At 34.9% G+C, this 17,399-nt stretch overlaps 1 protein-coding gene across 6 annotated transcripts in view; it reads right to left on the reverse strand.

Annotated features, from left to right (window-relative positions):
- KDM4C (lysine demethylase 4C) overlaps positions 1 to 17,399 on the reverse strand; it is a 260,355-nt gene that overhangs the window by 227,061 nt on the left and 15,895 nt on the right. For 4 of the 6 annotated variants that reach the window (XR_003915694.1, XR_003915696.1, XM_029959023.1 and 1 more), the window contains exons 3-5: positions 16,907 to 17,082; positions 13,990 to 14,104; positions 4,703 to 4,896 (exon numbers count right to left, since the gene is read on the reverse strand). Coding sequence is in view for 3 of the 6 variants with exons in the window: in XM_029959023.1 (XP_029814883.1) it covers positions 4,703 to 4,896; positions 13,990 to 14,104; positions 16,907 to 17,082 (485 nt within the window). In the remaining 3 variants the exon portion in view is untranslated. Of the gene's footprint in view, positions 1 to 3,385; positions 3,529 to 4,702; positions 4,897 to 13,989; positions 14,105 to 14,326; positions 14,414 to 16,906; positions 17,083 to 17,399 lie in introns of those variants that run through there. The other 2 variants (XR_003915697.1, XM_018070293.1) reach the window with 2 other exon arrangements.

Consider the following 17,399-nt stretch of genomic DNA (forward strand, 5'->3'; position numbering starts at 1 on the left):
TATTGACAGGGTAACACTACCTGATTTTTCCTGCACATTCGTATTTTTTTTCCACAGGGGACAAACAAAACAAACAAAACCTCTCTTTTTCTTCTAATCCCTGAGCAAAGTTCCTCCTTTTTATGGAGAACGGCAACTATAAAACAATTGCTCAGTTTCAAGCACAATAACCCTTTCAGGCTGCTGACAAATCACCATGCTGTTTGATTATAGCTGCCTTTTCACAATCAGAATCTTTATTTGTCTACTGTCATCTCTGTGACCCATAATATTCTTATTTCTAACTTTTATGACAATTTGCAGCAAGAAGTGTGACTAATCCTCACCTCTTCTTCTTTGAGTATAAATATCCCACCACCTCCCAGGGAAGTTTTATACATTATTCCTATTTCTCTCACTAAAGGTTTGGACTTTTCTGTAATTTTTCTGAGTTTGTTTTGTTTCCCAGACACAGAACCTAACTAGGAAAAATGCCAATTCTGTCAATGGTATGCATAATTTGTGCTGAGTTTTTAATCACCTGTCCAGATTTTAACTAGTTTTTGTCAGCTGCTGATCACACTAAAAGTCCTGTTAATTCGACCCAGAAGACCCTGGAAGGACCTAGTTGAGTCTCTTTAAATCCATTTACTTTAGTGCCATATCTGTTCTCAATTTCTACAATGTTAGCATCAGTCTGAGTATGCTTTTCTTTCTTCACCATTTTTGTCTGTAATTTTGTGTAATACTAATAGCAGAACACCACCCATTTTTATCCCATCATACTTAAAACACCATGTCTATCTCTTCTGCTACTGGGATGCAAAATCTGAAACAAAATCATGTTTTAAAGACTCCCACACCCCCTACCATGTAACTAACTATCTTTCCTGATTTTTCCACTTCATGAAATGATGTTGGTACACATTCAACATTGGCAAATCCATAAAAGCAGATTAGTCATGGCAATCAAGAGGTGTGAGTAATGTTGCTCATGGTATAAATTCTAGGCAATCTGGAGATCAGGATTTCTCACCATCCAATACCCACTGAAATCATGAAGAGAATTCCTGAACCTAAATCCCTGCTTTATTCTGAATGTCACCACAGAACCATTTCCTCTTACAACCTGAATAAATTGTGAAGTACAGTCTCACTCTCCTAATCCATCTAATTTTGGCTATTCTCTCTTCAACAATCTGGTCTCTTTTTCTTGACATCATCACAAAGATGGAATCATCTTCTCTTTCTGTAGTGTATATTCTCATTTACTTTATGACTGACCAACCCTGCAAGGCATTTTGTGATTTATGAAATACCTTATTAAACAGGAGGGTTTTTTAACATAACACATTGTGCCTTGTCATTTCCAGTCTTTGGAAAAGCTAGAGTGAAGACCGGATGGAATGTCACAGAAAACATATAAACTGATACATAAATTATTATTTATTATAATATTATTATTACATACTGCAAATTCATACTGTGCCCCTCTCAATGGTAAGTAAAAAACTCTGGCTCCTCATGCAGAAAAGAGTTCAGGCCTCCACCCTCAGATATAAAAGGTGGAAAAAATGAGAACAATTTTTTTTAAATATTTATATTTCTAAAGTAAAATACTATATTCTCTACACATCTTTACTCTTCTTTAAAATTTAAAAAAAAATTAGTCCGATTATTACTATATTTGAAATACCCACAGTACCATGAAAATAATTATTTTGTGCCTGCTTAAGAAATACTTCCACATATTCATTATTAATACTCTTCAAGAAGATTTACGTCATTTTAGCACTTAAAAAATTTAGCATCACTGTTTTTCATGAGGTAATTGGCACAAAGAGTAAGCCTTGCTTTCAGATACTTAATAAACTCAGAATTACTTTTTTAAAAATATTTTTTATTCAAATTTTTTTTAATTTAAAAATTTATAATGTAAATTGAAGCATTATCTGTATTTTAGCCAAGGATATTGTACATATACTAATAGTCTAACATTTGAACTACTAACAAAATTCTGCTCTATGCTAGGCATGAATTATCAAGAGGAGTAGAATAGTTTAACATTACAAAATTCCTCAAATTAGTACACAAAACAAAAATAAATTCTCTTTAGTCAGGGCCTATACCCCCAAAACAATAATTCCAAAAGAAGAAAATATTTAACAACAAATACCAGAATGAAGACATTTTTAATACTAATAGGCAGTTCACAGATACCATTACATAATACATCATATCAAAAAATAACTGAATTAATAAAATAGATCATCGATCACACCAACAGTTCATCTTCCTACTAAGACCTTTTCTAAGAAACTGTGATGTAAAATGAGGTACCATCTTCGAGATTTTTCAACTCAGAAAAAAAATGCAAAAGGAAAATTGCAGTAAAAATTCTGCCTAATGGCAATTTCAATTGTCTCTATTCTACTTTCCAGCAAATCTTTCCTCACCCTATGTCACTCTCTTCTGCCCTCATATTAATCTGTTTCAGAGCTTCTGAATTCTTTTCCCTCCTTCAATTTCCTCTCTGTAGCACTATTTTGCAAGTTAAAGAATCTATAAAACATATGTATTACACAAATATATACATAAACACATAAACAGCCCTAGTTCTGATTTTGCAAGTGTTTCTCAGACATGCTTTTCCCCCATGTTTCATACGAGGCAGTCAATGAAGGAATCAGTATACATAACATAAAACTACAGATTTCTTTGCATACCTCTTGGAAGTGCAGAGTATAAGTAATGAAAGTTAATCTATACCTAAACACTGGAGAAAGCTTCAATTCCATAAAGACTGCCATAGCAGTTAGATTTAGCTGCTACCCACAAGTTCTCTTTGTGGCGCTCAGACAGAAGTGGTTGTCCTTTCACAATTCAGAGAAAGTACACTGCATATTAATTTTCCATAACACCAGTATGGTTGTCTTGAAGAACAGCACGTACACCCACTAAAACTAGAAAATATGTATTACTGTACATGTCAGTTTATTTGGTTTTACTAAGCATGCATTTGTCAAATTCGTTCAAATTTAAGAGCAGACAAGACCTTTACTATATGTATCCTAAGATTCAGCTCATGCTCATGTTTCTTGAAGAAAATATTATACTAATATCACATTTAAAAAAGACACATTTTACTGATAAATGAGTAGCTTCAGCATAAATTATTGCAGCATTCCTACAGTAAAGGCGCAAGTGTAAATCAAATCTTTAGTTGTCTTTCATTCAATTTTTGTTTAGTGCTGCATTTCCTAAAAATATGGGCCAACGTGGCCCAGAAAATTAATTTGTATCCACTGTTATTTTTCAAAGGTGAAGAGGTCAGTGTTTAATGATTTTGTTCATTCATAATGTAAACAAGCGTCTGTAAACTAGAAAAGCAATTATCAACTCACACCTCCTTCAAAATACTTAAAGAAAAGAAGATTTCCTATCTTCTTTCCATTATGCCTAAGGACTTTAGGGTTTAAGTAAATGTCTCTACTCCTGGAATTTCACAATATGCAGTGAGATTTTCTTCAAATAGCACTCTTCAAATTCCTAAGAAGCAAAAAAAAAAATTCATGCAATCATTGTATTAGTTAAATGTGTCCTATCATCTTAGAACATTTTGGAATCACCTATCTTTAAACTGATTTTTATCAAAAATACTAATCTTATGGCTAAGACTTTCTTAGTGTGGCTAATTCTATCAAAGCAGCAATTTCACATTTATCAATTCAAAACATGGACCTGCATTTTACCACAACAGGTTACATCCATCTTCACTGCCTTTACTCAAGAGACCCACTATAATAGCAAGTCAACTTAAAGCAATTACCTAAGAAGCAGCATCTGAGCAATTTACCACCCTCAGAGTATAAATACAAAATGTTACACAGGTATTTTTATTTTGTATGGGTATAAAAATAACAAATAATGTTTTATAGAATTACCAGCTATAAATTTTCTACCCAAGTCTGGATGACTAGAAAACCCCAGAATTGAACTAAAATCATTAGAAAGATATATAACATATCTTTTATCTTTCTAATGATTTTATGTTCTCTTCACAGGTGTTTTGGGGGAAAAAAAGAAAAAAGATTTTATGATCAAATGGAAAACATTCTTCTCATATACCTTGGATACACGTATATCACAACTGATACGTATAATATTAAACCAGCTTGTCTATTACAGCTGTTCAACCAAAAATTTAAGATTATGGAGAAAGGACAGCAGAAGTTTTGTACATAGGAAGTACCTTTAACACTTGTTCTTGCTTCCTACTGGTCCTACCAAGTTCGCATTAGAGAATGACTCTGATTCAAAGAAGCAACTAAAGGCACGTTTAATACAAAACATGTTATGCAGTCCCAAAGGGCAAATGAACGAAAGAAACTGATTTCAAAGAGTTCTTTCAGAAGTTCCTCAAGTAGTCTTGAGGTTCCCAACTCCTTACCTATATTGGATCTTTAAAATATTTTTTTAAATATTTTTCTGTTGAACTCCAATAAGCATTATGTACTTATCTTTTTCTTCAAAAATCAAAGACTGCATTGGTGTGATGTTCATCACCAACCTCACATATTTCACAGTATTGAGCTTAAAAAAAACCCTCACAAAACTACTATCTTAGCTTTTCAGTATAGGTTACCACTGTGAAGCAATTCTACCCCATCAACAGATGGTTTAGTCAGCTGAGATATCATCTTTCACAAAAATTTAAACTTGCCATGACTTTGGCTCCCCGAAATGGAGATAATTAATACTGTAGAGATCCATGTCTTCAGTGTGCCATGCAAATGTTGTTTTCCACATGCCAAAATACAGATATGGTGTATTTACACCCTCGATAGAAATTCCACACTCTTCTCCTACAACATCCAATATTGTATTAAGACGGGCAATATTCCATTCCTTAACACCCTGAAAGAGATACATAATAAATATACTGATCAGTTTATCAAGTAATGCAACTTTATATAATAGTCTCAGTCAAAAAATACACATCCGATCTAGCCCTTCAAAAACTGTATGTTCATATAAATTTGTAAGCACTTGAGAAGACAGTTGAAGTTACTAGAAGAAAAATTCTCTTGACCTTAGTAAGTTTTAGATAAAGTCTCAAGTCTGAGATGTTCAGGGCAGAGAATATAAGGAAGTTCATATCTGATGATATGAACATAGATCTTAGTACATCAAATCTAACATGGATTAAAACACCATACACAATAGAAATAACAGCTGCAGACAAAATCTGATGAGTTGATAGCTGGAAGCCATTAAATTTCACTGGGCCTATCTATGCTTTTTTATTACTTAAAAAGTAATACCAAACAGCATGAAAAATGATTTAAAAATTTATTTTACATGCATATATTTACCATTTCTCTGTAAAGTATACAAACATAAAATGATTACATCACTTCAGAGATATTTCTAATCATGATGTACTGCAGAAATCTATTATTTCCTGGGATTTAAGCTGTTTCCTTACATTATTGCCCATAAAATCTGTATATTGAAAGTCATTCTGAAAGCAATGCAAGTGGTTTTTGTTGTATTTCAGATTCAATCACAAAGTGCGATTCTAATTCCAGGTAATACAGCATGTAAGAGACAGTATAACCAAGATCAAAGCTACAAAACTGAAGAGAAAAAGATTAGACTTCATTATAACAGCAATTATTAGCACCTCTAGGGAGGACATTAGCTGGTGCTCAAGCAGTAAGAAAAACAAGAAATATAATCAAAACTATTAAAAACTCAATTCAGGCAAGTTTTCTTGGAAAGACAGCCTCTAAGCACACCCTTAACCGTAAGCTGCTCTGCACACCACCCAGCACCGAACCTACAGTTCTGGTAACCTTACTCGTTGGGGAATAAAATAATGGCAGACTGCAGACCTAATGCATCTGATTAAGGCTAAGTAACATGATGACATTCAATAGTTGGACAGTCGGAGAAGAAAGAATATAGGTTAAAGCAAGAAGTAATGAAAATTTAATACTCTCAGTTTTCATCTCATTTTTTGAGATTTTTATGTCAAGCGTGTTAAGTATAATGTCTGTATGAAGCTCAGAATTGTTGTTATTGAACAGGCACTTCTGACTGCCTTAATAAGTGAAATAGTCATAGAGGCAGTCAGAAGTACCTGTTCAATAACAATTCTTAATAAGTGAAACAGTCAAAGGAGTAAAGGATGTTTACAGAATGAATTCAATTCAGACAGTAATTTTTGTTCTGCTTTTAAAATTAAAGCCTTGGCTTTGATGTATTTGTTAAACATAAAGGCACCTGAAATTTTAAAATTAAAAAAATATAAAATTCATATGATAAAAGAAAACAACACTAATATGAACTCAAACAGTAAATGCTGGTAAAATCTGCACTTTTCAAATATAAAAAGCAGCAGCAGCAAGTTAACAGAACTGTAAAATAAAATATTTGTTTGAAGAAACAACTTTAACCAATAAGTCCTCAAATCAGTTTAAAATTTTATTTTTTTAAAAAACATATACAATTTTTCTCTCTTTACAAGTTGTGCAGTCCATTTGGAAAAACAAATTAATTCACCAAACTAAGAGCAATGTCTCAATCATGTAGGCACATATAGAGGGTTGGAAGAAAACATTTTTACTCGTAAAAATCAACTGTTAATCTAGGCGGTCTACTCTGACAGTGGCCAAAAGTAGACAGGAAACAGTGTAAGTAAAGCAGTACTTCCCCAGAATACCCTTACAACCCGCAGCAATCTGCAGTTTGAAAGTTTCTCCAGACGGAAGTGTTACCTTTCTACTTAAAAGGATCACATGGGCTTTTTTACCCATTATTCATCCCATAACATCCTTTCACCCATGTAAGCTCTTAGCAACCATAACATCCTGAATTAAGTAATAGATAAGAGAATAAATTACTTTTTTATGACACATCTCATGTTTTCACATTCTGTTAAGACGTATCGCAACTAGTCACCAAGGAAACTGCTAATGGTTTGTCCTAAAACAAAAGCAAATCCTCCCATGGAGACCAATCCTAGGACAAATAGCTTGTTTCAAAATACCAAACATACCAAATAAACAATCCACAACTTCTACACAAGATACATGAGCTATTTCCTTCTCCTTCAGACTATTTTGGACAAATACTCTTAGCTAAAAAGGAAATAGTCACTCAAACTGACTGAAACACTAAAGTCACACTGATTTATTTCCGCTCCTCCTAATTCCTCGAACTTAAAAAATTAAATCAATTTTATATTTATGCCTAAATTGTTACCAGTAATTATCACAAATTATTATTAAATATGTTTCTTTACCTAGCAGACCTCTCTATTTTTAATATTCCAAAACATTAATGCTTACACAATTTTTTAAGTAAAATATCCGTTCTAACTTTTCCAGTAGTTACATAACTAGTTTCAGACTTAACAATTGCTATGCACACTAAAAGGATCCCTGCTGTAAAAGAGCAGTTTAACAGGTGAATACATAACAATACTTCTCAAAATTAAAGTATATTTTAGCAGGTTATGCTATGTTTAATAACCATTGTTAGAACATCAGTACATATAGCACTTGACCATGAGGTGTATCTGGTAGTTTCTTACAAATACATTCAGACATTATAAACTATTCAATGTTAGGAAAATATAAAATATTTATTCTGCTCAAAATATCACAATTATATCCAAATATCATCATAATTTCAAGAGAATGTGTAACAATAATATTTCTAATTTATCCACATTTCTAATGGTAGATTCTTTAAAGAATACCTGTCATCATTGACAACTGTACCATATAATCCAATATCTGGAAAAAAGCTGAAAACAACATATTTTACTTTCTTTAAACAGACTTGAAACACCTTACCAATTGTCATCATAGCTACACATATTACATTTACTTTGTATTTCCTGAGAGAAATATTATAAGGTAAACAGTGGCCTATACAGAAAACCATTATTCCAATATTCACTAATTTTGAAGATGATTCAGACTTACTGTAAATTACTATCCAGACTTTTTATTACTCTTAACAGCTTTTGCATCTGCTTATAACACAACATGGAGATAAAGTGGGACATTTGACAATAAATTCTCATCTGAACACTTGCACAGTTTGGAAGGAGCTTACCCATTGTTTTTTCAAAGACAAAGAATAATCTAAATCTCAGTATACTGGTAAAAAGTGAAGTTCAGGGTTGTAAGCAGAGACCTCTTTGCACATAAGAATAAAATGGACTCCAAATGCAGTGATTTTTTATTAATTTCATTTTTTTAGAAGTACTTACAAAAGTGACATGATGCTATTCTTTGTACTTTATTTAAACAAATCAACTAAGACTGTGATGTATTCTATTTTTAAGAACATGATTTCTGTATGTATACATTATTACACACAATCTTTTTTCAGTGTTTAATTTTTCCTGTGATAATCTCAGGGCTTCATTTCAATATTAATCTGGCAAACAAGATATTAGTTGTACAAGTAAGATTAAAAAGCCCTTATGACTGACTATAATAGCTCAAATAATAAAGAAGAGTAAAAAAACCAATTTAAGAGAGACTGGAAAGGAGTAGGAGAAACATTATAGAAAAATTGTGTGCTTGGTAAACCACTCCTCATTCCAAACAATCATTCACTCACACCAATGAATATAATAAACTGGCAGGTTTTTACTGTGCCTTCGAAGTCATTAAAATACAGAAAGAAAAATGCTGCAAAGAGAATCTCTGCACTATAAACACATAGATTAGGAAATACAAACAATCTCCTCATTATATCTGTTTTTACTTCACAGTATTTTTAAGGATATAACCATTGATTTTGCAGCACTCTTTTCAAGAGTGGGCAAGTAGATTCTTTGGAAATGCAGGCTAGAACTAAATATCTTAATGACTGCTCATAGTGATCTCAACTATGAGCAGATCACAGAGAAAGAACATCATGGAATCACAGAATCATTTAGGTTGGAAAAGACCTTGAAGATCATCAAGAACTATCATTAACTTGGCTCTGCCAAGGCCACCACTAAACCATGTCCCTAAGCATCAAGCCTATGGGTCTTTTAAATATTCCCAGGAATGGTGGCGTAACTACTTTCCTGGGCACCCTGCTCCTGTGATTAGTAATCCTTTCCTTGAAGAAAAGTTTCCTAAAATTCCAAGGTAAACTTCCCCACTGGCACAACTTGAGACAGTTTCCTGTTGTCCTGCTGCTTGTTACTTCATAGGATTAATGTTCCAGACCCTTCACTAGATTTGTTGCCCTTCTCTTGAAATGCTTCAGCAACTCAATGTCTTTCTTGCAGTCAGGGGCCAAAACTGAACACAGGATTTGAGGTGTGGTCTCACCAGTACAAAGTACAGGGGGACAATGACTTGCCTGGTCCTGCTGCCCACACTATTGCTGATGCATGCCAGGATACCATCAGCCTTTCTGGCCACCTGGGCACACTGCTGGCTCATATTCAACCACTGTCCAGGTCCTTTTCTGCCTGGCAGCTTTCCAGCCACTCCTGTAGCACTGCCTGGGGTTTCTGTGATCCAAGGGCACAACTCAGCCTTGTTGAACCTCATCCTATCGACCTCAGACCATCAATCCAGCCTGTCCAGATCCCTCTGCAGAGCCTTTCTACCTTCCAGCAGAGCAACACCCCAGCCCAGTTTGGTGACATCTTCAAACTGACTTGAGGGTGCCCTCAATCCCCTTGTCCAGATTATCAAAAAAGACATAAAAGAGGACTGGCCCCAATACTGAGCCCAGGGGCCACTACTTGTGACTGCTCCCCAGCTGGATTTAACTCCACCCTCTGGGCCTGACCATACAGTTTTTAACCCAGCAAAGAGTAGAAGAGTAGACCTATCTCAATTTCACTTCAGAATTCTCTACCCAACCCCTGCTCCCTGTCCTATATTCCCCACTCCCACACAAGCAGCTCAGGGAAATGGAGAAGGACGGTTGCTTTCAGTTCATCCCACATTGCCTCTGCCACTTCTTCCGCTGCTCCAACATGGGGTCTCTCCCACAGGAGACAGTCCTCCACGAACTTCTCCATGTGAGTCTTTCCCACTGGCTACAGTTCTTCACAAACTGCTTTTAGCTCCTGGGTATTTCCTGTTAATGCTTGAATTCTGTCAGAGGATCCTTGCTCATCCATGCAGACCTCTGGCATTTTTTTCCTGACTTCCTGCTGGGAGGAGGACTACTCTTGAGCTTAGAGAAGGTGAAACACCAACCAGCTTCCTTGGGCCCTTGTTTCCTCCAGGGCCTTATCCACTGGGACTCTAACAAGGAGATCACTGAAGACACCAAAGTCTGCTCTCCTGACAGCCAGGGTTGTGGTCCTGTCTTTTGTCCTGACATGTCCCCTTAAGATCCCAAACCCTGCCATCTCACGGTCACTCTGCCAAAGCTGCCCTTGACATTCACATCCACAACAAATCCCTTCTTGTTTGTGAGAGATCCAGCAGACAAGTTTGGTCAGGAAGTTGTTACTGATGCTCTCCAAAGACTCTTGGATTGTTTATGCCTGCTACTCTCCTGCAGCCTTAGGTTTAGCTACAACCCAAGTGCCATCCCTAACTCATTTAGAATCCAAGTTCTACACATAATGTCAAGGTGCTGCTTTAAAATCAAGTTGGCTACTCTGTCAAGGGATATGGCAGGAAATTCAAGTACATCAGTTGCTAGAGCAAGTAACACATTAGAGATGTACCTACAATTTAGCAAAAATAACCGTTAGCCTACAAACTCCACTGAATCAATCACTCTTGTATTACTAATCAAATATGCTCCCCATACCTTACACATGGGAGAAGGTAGGCACTAGAAGTTGTCTTATCAGGAGAAATAAAACTAAAAGAAGAAAAACGGAAGTAAAGTGCTATCTTCAAGACAGTAGCTGAGTCATGAGAGAGACACAAAACAATATTTTTATGTGCTTCTTCCAAACTTGGTTTTTCTCTACGGAATACCAGATGCAATTGTCAGCACTGAAGTCAGATATGTTTTATGACTTGATTCATTATAAACTTCAAATCAGTCACTTTTCTCTGGACCTTTGAAACTAGGAAGATTTTCCCCACCTAGTAGCTAGATCAGTCAATGTAGGGGTCACGATTTTTCCTGAGTCACCTACATTGTCATTATCCTACAAAGTACTGCAATTAAATGTAACAGCAATTAGAATGTATACAGGACAGAATAATATTTCAAGCAAACCTTGACTTGGAATTTATTTTCTATAAAGCTCTATAGAGTGCACAGAACACTTGTTCTCATAGATTATTTCCTTATTTGTAAAGACTTAATCTGAATTCAAAGATGTCAAGATATTTTAAATAAATAACAAAGATTCTGGAATAATTAAAATATCACAAAGGTAAACTTTAAATCATTGATGGTAATTGTCAAATTTCAAAGCATGCATTGATAGCTTTGTTCTTCTTTTGTTTGGTTTGTGAGTTCTTTTTCTGTTCCATGTAACACAGGCTTTATAACTTTGCCCCATCTTCCAACCCCCTCAGAACCTGTCATCCTCTGGTTTTAAAAAAATCAAATACTACAAAATCTATGATCTCTCTGGCACAATGCAAGCAAAGTGCTGGATTCCACAAGCAACAGTATGTTTCTTAAATAATACTAATAGTAAAAATTAAGGCTTCATCATGCTTCAGATATAGATGTCTCAATATAAAATTGACTGTCACCAATGGAAAAGAAAACGTAATTTGTAAACTGTTAAACTGAAGAATACGGATTTACAGCACAGCAGTATTTCTCACTAATTTTGATGACCCATGTAGACATATAAACCACATTTTCACTAAGTTCCTTGTGGTTTTCCACCTAGAACTCTGTCAGATACTTACCTTAAATGTAACACCTCTAACAATCTTTTTTCTTTAAAATGCATTTTGTAGAAGGTATGCATTTGTTTTGTTTCTCGCAAATAGGCTGCTATGATAAATTAATCCTATCGTTCCCTTTCTGCCCTATGGTGCCAAAAATGTCAGTAATTTGTATTCATCTCCTTTCCACAAATAATGACAATCCCGAAGGAAACCGAACAAAACATAAGAACAACCTCTAATTTCAAACAGATTCAAGAAGATCTTTTCTTAGCACTATCTTCATGCATTAAAACATGAAAAATATTAGTTGTGCAAGTACACCATCTGCTGGCCAAGAAGTAACTGTGGTAAAATTATTCTAAGACAACATTTTGATCACTGTAACTTTCTCACCAACAGCTTGGTACCAGAGTTTTCTTCCTTCTTTTCCTTTATACATCACTGGGCTGTATACCATCACAGTGGCTGACATTAACTGCTCAAGTCTGCTCACATTCCTCAATGTCAATTCCTCTCACTAACATTTCTCCTTTGTTATATATATTTAAATAGTACCCATTTTATCACACACATCAAGGTTTTTTTAGTCTACTTTTTATTGCTTTCTTCCCCACTCTCTGCAACTTCATTTCAGTGCTTCGTTTCCTTCTCCTATGCATATAGCATCTGAGTTAGGATCTCTGAATGCTGCCCTGCTCACTTCCCCATTTGCTTTTTTTTCTGACCTCCCTTCCTCAGCTTCCCAATCTAATGAGTGCATGAGAATGAAATCTCTGACCTTCTCTTTGACCAGTCAGCATTTCCAAATTGGATGTTACTGCATTCATTTCTTTGGAAATGTTGCTCATGCAACAGCAAACTTAAGATACTGAAGACGAAAGCAAACATAATCAAAACAAAGCATATATTTGTGAAAAGTTATACCATAAGTATAAGAAAAAAAATCAGAGAAGAAAAGGGGCAAACTTCTATTTCTTGAAACAAAGACTGTTTTCCTGTGCCTTATTTCAGTCTTTACAAAGCAACAGCCATCTAGAATGTCTCTTTGCCAAAACATTCCAAATTAGAATCTTCAATTATTCTCTAACTTATTTTTTAAAATAGCTATTTGGACACACAACAGAATTTGGACTTGCTACTTTCTCTAAACAATAGACCACTGGACATCTATAGCTATGTTTCAAAGATCACATACTCAGTGCAAAAATTGAATTGCCTTCAGCCATATTGGCTGACCATATTTATCTTTGGACAGTTCTCAAGTAATCTGTCTTCTGTGAAGAAATGTGAAATACTAGTAGAGCCTCAGACCATCTGCCACAGGGAAATCATACTTTTTTTTTTAACGATCGGAGAAGGCAGTTACATAGAACATCAAGAACTCCACACATGGTAGATTCTTTTAATATTTGCCCTGTATTTTTTAAATCCTCAATTTTTTTCTGAAATGCTAATATTTCTTCTGTTAGTCTGATTACTTAGATAATCCCTCCAAAATCTAGCTCCTATCGTTACTTACATAGCCTAACAGATATCAATGACTATTGTGTAATTCTTTGGATTAATGAGATTTGTGCTAAGAGTCCCTTTATTATCCATAGAGATCTTGGCAAGTAACCAGCAACATTTATTTCCTTAGGAAATTTCAATTTTGTCTGTTTCAACTGAAAGGTAAACAGTAAGTGTAAGCACATTTCCAGGAAACTGCAGGCATTCCAAACATGTATAAAGTACAACTATTTTAATCATATTCCTCAGCGAAAGAGGAAGAAATGTAAGTATCTCATCTTTTAATTTTAAAGTAAAAGCTATTTAAAATATTTCTAAATTTCCACATAAGCACACAGAAAATACATACTAAAATGTTAATAAACAAATAAATAAGTTGGAAGTAATCTTAAAGTTCTGGAGAGTTCAAAGTGAAGAAAGGGAGGAGTCATGATCTGGAAGAGTAACAATATTCTACCGTCTAAAGACAGAACTGTCTGACTCTTGCAGGTGTAGAGTTAATTTCAACCTTTCTTAGAGTCTTTAAAGTGAGTAACACAAAGATTTCAAAAGACAGATTCACCGTCATAAAACAAGACTGTATCCTTTAAGTACAGTACCCTTTAAAAGAGGGCGGGAAGACACAAACTTCATAAAAAGCTATGCATACTTCATCATAAATGCTCCCATTGATATCTGCTCCATAAATTGGTGCCACAAAAGTCAAGTTTCTCCAGTATTTACGCTCCAGATCTTCGTAATCTGTGTATCTTGGGGTGCGGTATCTGTAAAGGAAGAGGTAGGCAAAGGTTCATCACAGTCTTTCAACAACCACCTTCACAATGGACTATGCATCTGAACCTGAAAATTGAATTCTAAGAGATCAGTTTATTTCAAATTTTTCAAAACAGAGGAATTACTACTTGTCCTGACTTCTTAGTGTCATAATTAACCATATCATGGAACCTTCTGCCTGACAGCCCCAGTAAGTGAAGTTATCCACCTACCCAAACAACATTTGCTTCAGTCTCCAGCAGCTAATCAGGACATCTACTGACTGTCCTCAGGTTGAACCCTTCCCTTTCATTTCCCTTCCGTAAAAAAACACGCATGGAAAAGTCATGCAATTAACAAGTATTTATTATTTTCCTACCTCACCACCAGTTCTGCAAAGACACAGATATAGGTCTTGCGTAAGCCTGCCTCAGAACAGCTCAAACTTACAAAATCAGCCCATGCATCAGCCCTGCCAGGCAAGACCAGTACTTTCTTCTCTTCTTTCTTCCCCAGTAAAACCTTTCCAGAAAGTTGCAATATTTCAAACAATTGATACCAAAAATTCTACAATGCAGAGAAAAAATATTTAAGGGACTTTTTACTCCTTTATAACAGCAAAAGATACCATACTTATATGCTTAATTGAAGGTACCTAATAAACACATGCTTAAACATATTATGTATATAGTTCTAGGAGGTTACTCGTAAAATCTTGTGGGAACACAACACAAGCACTCTACCATAGAAACATCTATCAATAGCTTTGCCTCAGGATCCTTTGTCAGACCTCTGTTCTCCCATATTCAGGTCTTTAGAAAAGAAAACTTGTTCCCCCTTTACTCCAACACTGAGAAATGAAGTTTCATATTAGAACTGCCAACATGCTACACCTGAACAACTGACAAGAAAATCCAAACATACAAGACTTAAGGAGACCAGGTAGACTTACACCATGTAATAACTCTTAACAGAGACAAAAAAACTTAACAAAAATCATCTTAACCACAGCATTCTCAGCAAGAGAGTTGTTTATTATTCTTCATGATATAGCTCCAGAAATCAGATTGTTTATTTCTGCTTGGCACTGAGAAATATGCATACATGAACTCCTTGATTACAGGATGCAGCTATGCCCTTATTTCCCAGAGGTCAAGTAGAGAAGTATTTTGGTTCAATGGTGAGTTGCACATGTCTAAACAAATAAGAGATGAAATCCATTAGACTGAGTACACATGATCTTTTTAAGGGCAACTATGATTTAATTTAGATGTTCAAGGTACTTCTCTCTTACTCAAAGGAAATAGATAACATCACAATAGTCAAGAAAAGCGTCATTAACAGATAAGTCTTCTCCATTAAGGAACAAAATTATTTTTATGGGAGAACAGAGGCTCTCAGCTACCTGATAGTTTAATACAGACTTAGAGTGTCATGAGAGGTTATATGACACATTTTCTCAAGAGCAGTGATGAATATTTAGAACAACCTACAACTAAGTAATAAATAAGAAGCCGTCCCAACAGTTCTTAATTTTGTCTATGAAATTAAGTTGACATCTGATTTCAGTAAAAACCAGGAAAACTGAAATCAGAAACACTTCCAATATAGCGTCCATAATAAAGAATAATAAACATCATGATACATACTAAAATCTTCACAGTTTTGCATTATGAAACTATTTTAACAAATTAGTGTCTCAGTTTATTATAGGTTAACAAAATGTAAACTTTCTAACATCGATGAAAAAGTATAATTGAAAATGACATCAGATACCACAGAGTTCTTATGTCCTATTCCCATCTTTAACAGTTACTAAACAATTTTAAAAACTACAAGATAGGTTCCCACTCCCACTTAACAGAGAAAGAGTACTGTAAGTGTGATAAACACAATTTTTCACAAGTAATATAAGGGTGGGAATACCAATCCATTTTAATTGAAGAAAAAAGATTATCCATTTTGCACTATTGTAAAGGCATGGATATCATGGGACACAATTGCTGATGAGTCTCCTTAAAAACTTTTCATGTCCTAGTTTGTCCTGATCTTGACAGTAGCTTCTCTTCTTACATCTTAATTCCTTAATTAACTTATGAGACAAACCTTGCTTTAAACTAAGGCAGCGTTACCTTCCTCTATTCAAATATCTTTTCTCTCTAAGATGCTTTGACTCACCTCCCAGAAACTATTTCCACTCAGTTTTGAGAAAATACAGAAGTAAAATGTATTCTTTCCATGTGGTCAAAAGGACAAGGAAGAATTCCTTCTATCCGTTCCCTCTTCTTGGAATGCTCACCAATTTGAAACTTTTCAGTACAGTGCTGAGCCCTCTATAAACTCTCCCAGAATATCCATAACTAAAACATAAACATTCACTAGATGCAGCTAAGTTCTCTTAGATTAATGCTAAACTTCTGGACACGTTAAAAAAGATGCTGGGTTTTTTTCAGAATTACATGATGATAGGCCATTCCAGTATCTAGGAATTAAATATTAAACATGAATAGGTGTAATCAAATTAAAACTCAGATGTTAGTCTGTATTATCTTCACTATTTTCTACATAAGCATCTTTTAGAACAGAAAGAAAAAAGGCAGACAGAAAGCATCATGTCTCAGGTTTTCTAGATGCTTTCTTGCTGTCATGGTATCAGATGCCTTCAATAACACAAACAAAAACAATATTCACATTGTTGTACCCCTAGGAGCCAGGAAAAAAGTAAAAAAAAAACCACCACTTGCCTTGCACAATTCAAAGAAATCACAATATGTGAAGATAAATATTTGTCTTTCTAAGCAAGACATACATACTTGTCACTGTTGGCCAGTTGCTTGAACTCCTTCACTGTCATGGGCTTTTTCTGAATGTTGTACTGTGTGAAAAGCCCCGACTGGCCAGTGACTATCTGTTGAATTGGAGCAGGAATCACCAAATCTTCAATATCATTATAATGTTTTCTTGGCTTCCACTCCTTTGGTGGGATAACCTTTAAATTCAAAAATAAAACACAGGACATCACAGTTGCTGTATCAGTTCAAAACATCCTGGAAAAAATTGAAAGAACCAGTCAAATATGACCACATGATCAAATGAACACTTGCTTACCAGCTGTTTCACACTAACTAATTGAAGTGCTCCTAGATAATGTAGAAAGCAACTCAAAATAGGGATAGTATCACCTCAATTCACAAGCAGCAACTTGCTCATCTACAGCAATTCAATCAAAGACAACTGTGCAAACATGTTTTAGAAAGCCTTACAATTGAAAAATAGTTCAGAATCCATGGTATGATACATATTTAG

The sequence above is a fragment of the Manacus vitellinus genome, unplaced genomic scaffold (genome assembly GCF_001715985.3).
Source record: "Manacus vitellinus isolate BGI_N305 unplaced genomic scaffold, ASM171598v3 scaffold_18_pilon, whole genome shotgun sequence".
NCBI lineage: Eukaryota > Metazoa > Chordata > Aves > Passeriformes > Pipridae > Manacus > Manacus vitellinus.